This window comes from Hylaeus anthracinus, unplaced genomic scaffold (genome assembly GCF_026225885.1).
Source record: "Hylaeus anthracinus isolate JK02 unplaced genomic scaffold, UHH_iyHylAnth1.0_haploid 0, whole genome shotgun sequence".
Lineage (NCBI taxonomy): Eukaryota > Metazoa > Arthropoda > Insecta > Hymenoptera > Colletidae > Hylaeus > Hylaeus anthracinus.
The window spans coordinates 15,201,524-15,201,794 of record NW_026533254.1 but is presented as its reverse complement, the minus strand read 5'-3'; the positions used below and the strand labels follow the sequence as shown (position 1 = coordinate 15,201,794).

The window sequence follows — 271 nt, the reverse complement described above, 5'->3', positions numbered from 1 at the left end:
CATCAACAACCACGGAACCTTCAACATCGCCATCAACAACCACAGAACCATCAACGTCGACATCAACAACCACGGAACTTTCAACATCGCCATCAACAACCACAGAACCATCGACCGCAACGACACCAACTACAGCATCATCGTCAACAACCACAGAACCATCAACGTCGACATCAACAACCATACAACCATCGACGTCATCGCCAACAACTACCGAACCTTCAACTTCACCGCCAACAACCACGGAACCCTCATCTTCTACAAGTACAGA

General features: G+C 48.3%; 1 protein-coding gene across 1 annotated transcript in view; it reads left to right on the top strand.

The window, feature by feature from the left end:
- The window catches only part of LOC128893508 (mucin-2-like), a 2,878-nt gene that overhangs the window by 1,467 nt on the left and 1,140 nt on the right, over positions 1-271 (top strand). Inside the window, exon 2 of the mRNA XM_054154509.1 lies at positions 1-264. This exon is cut by the window's left edge and continues 1,296 nt beyond it. Within this exon, the coding sequence (XP_054010484.1) occupies positions 1-264 (264 nt within the window). The remainder of the gene's footprint in view (positions 265-271) is intronic.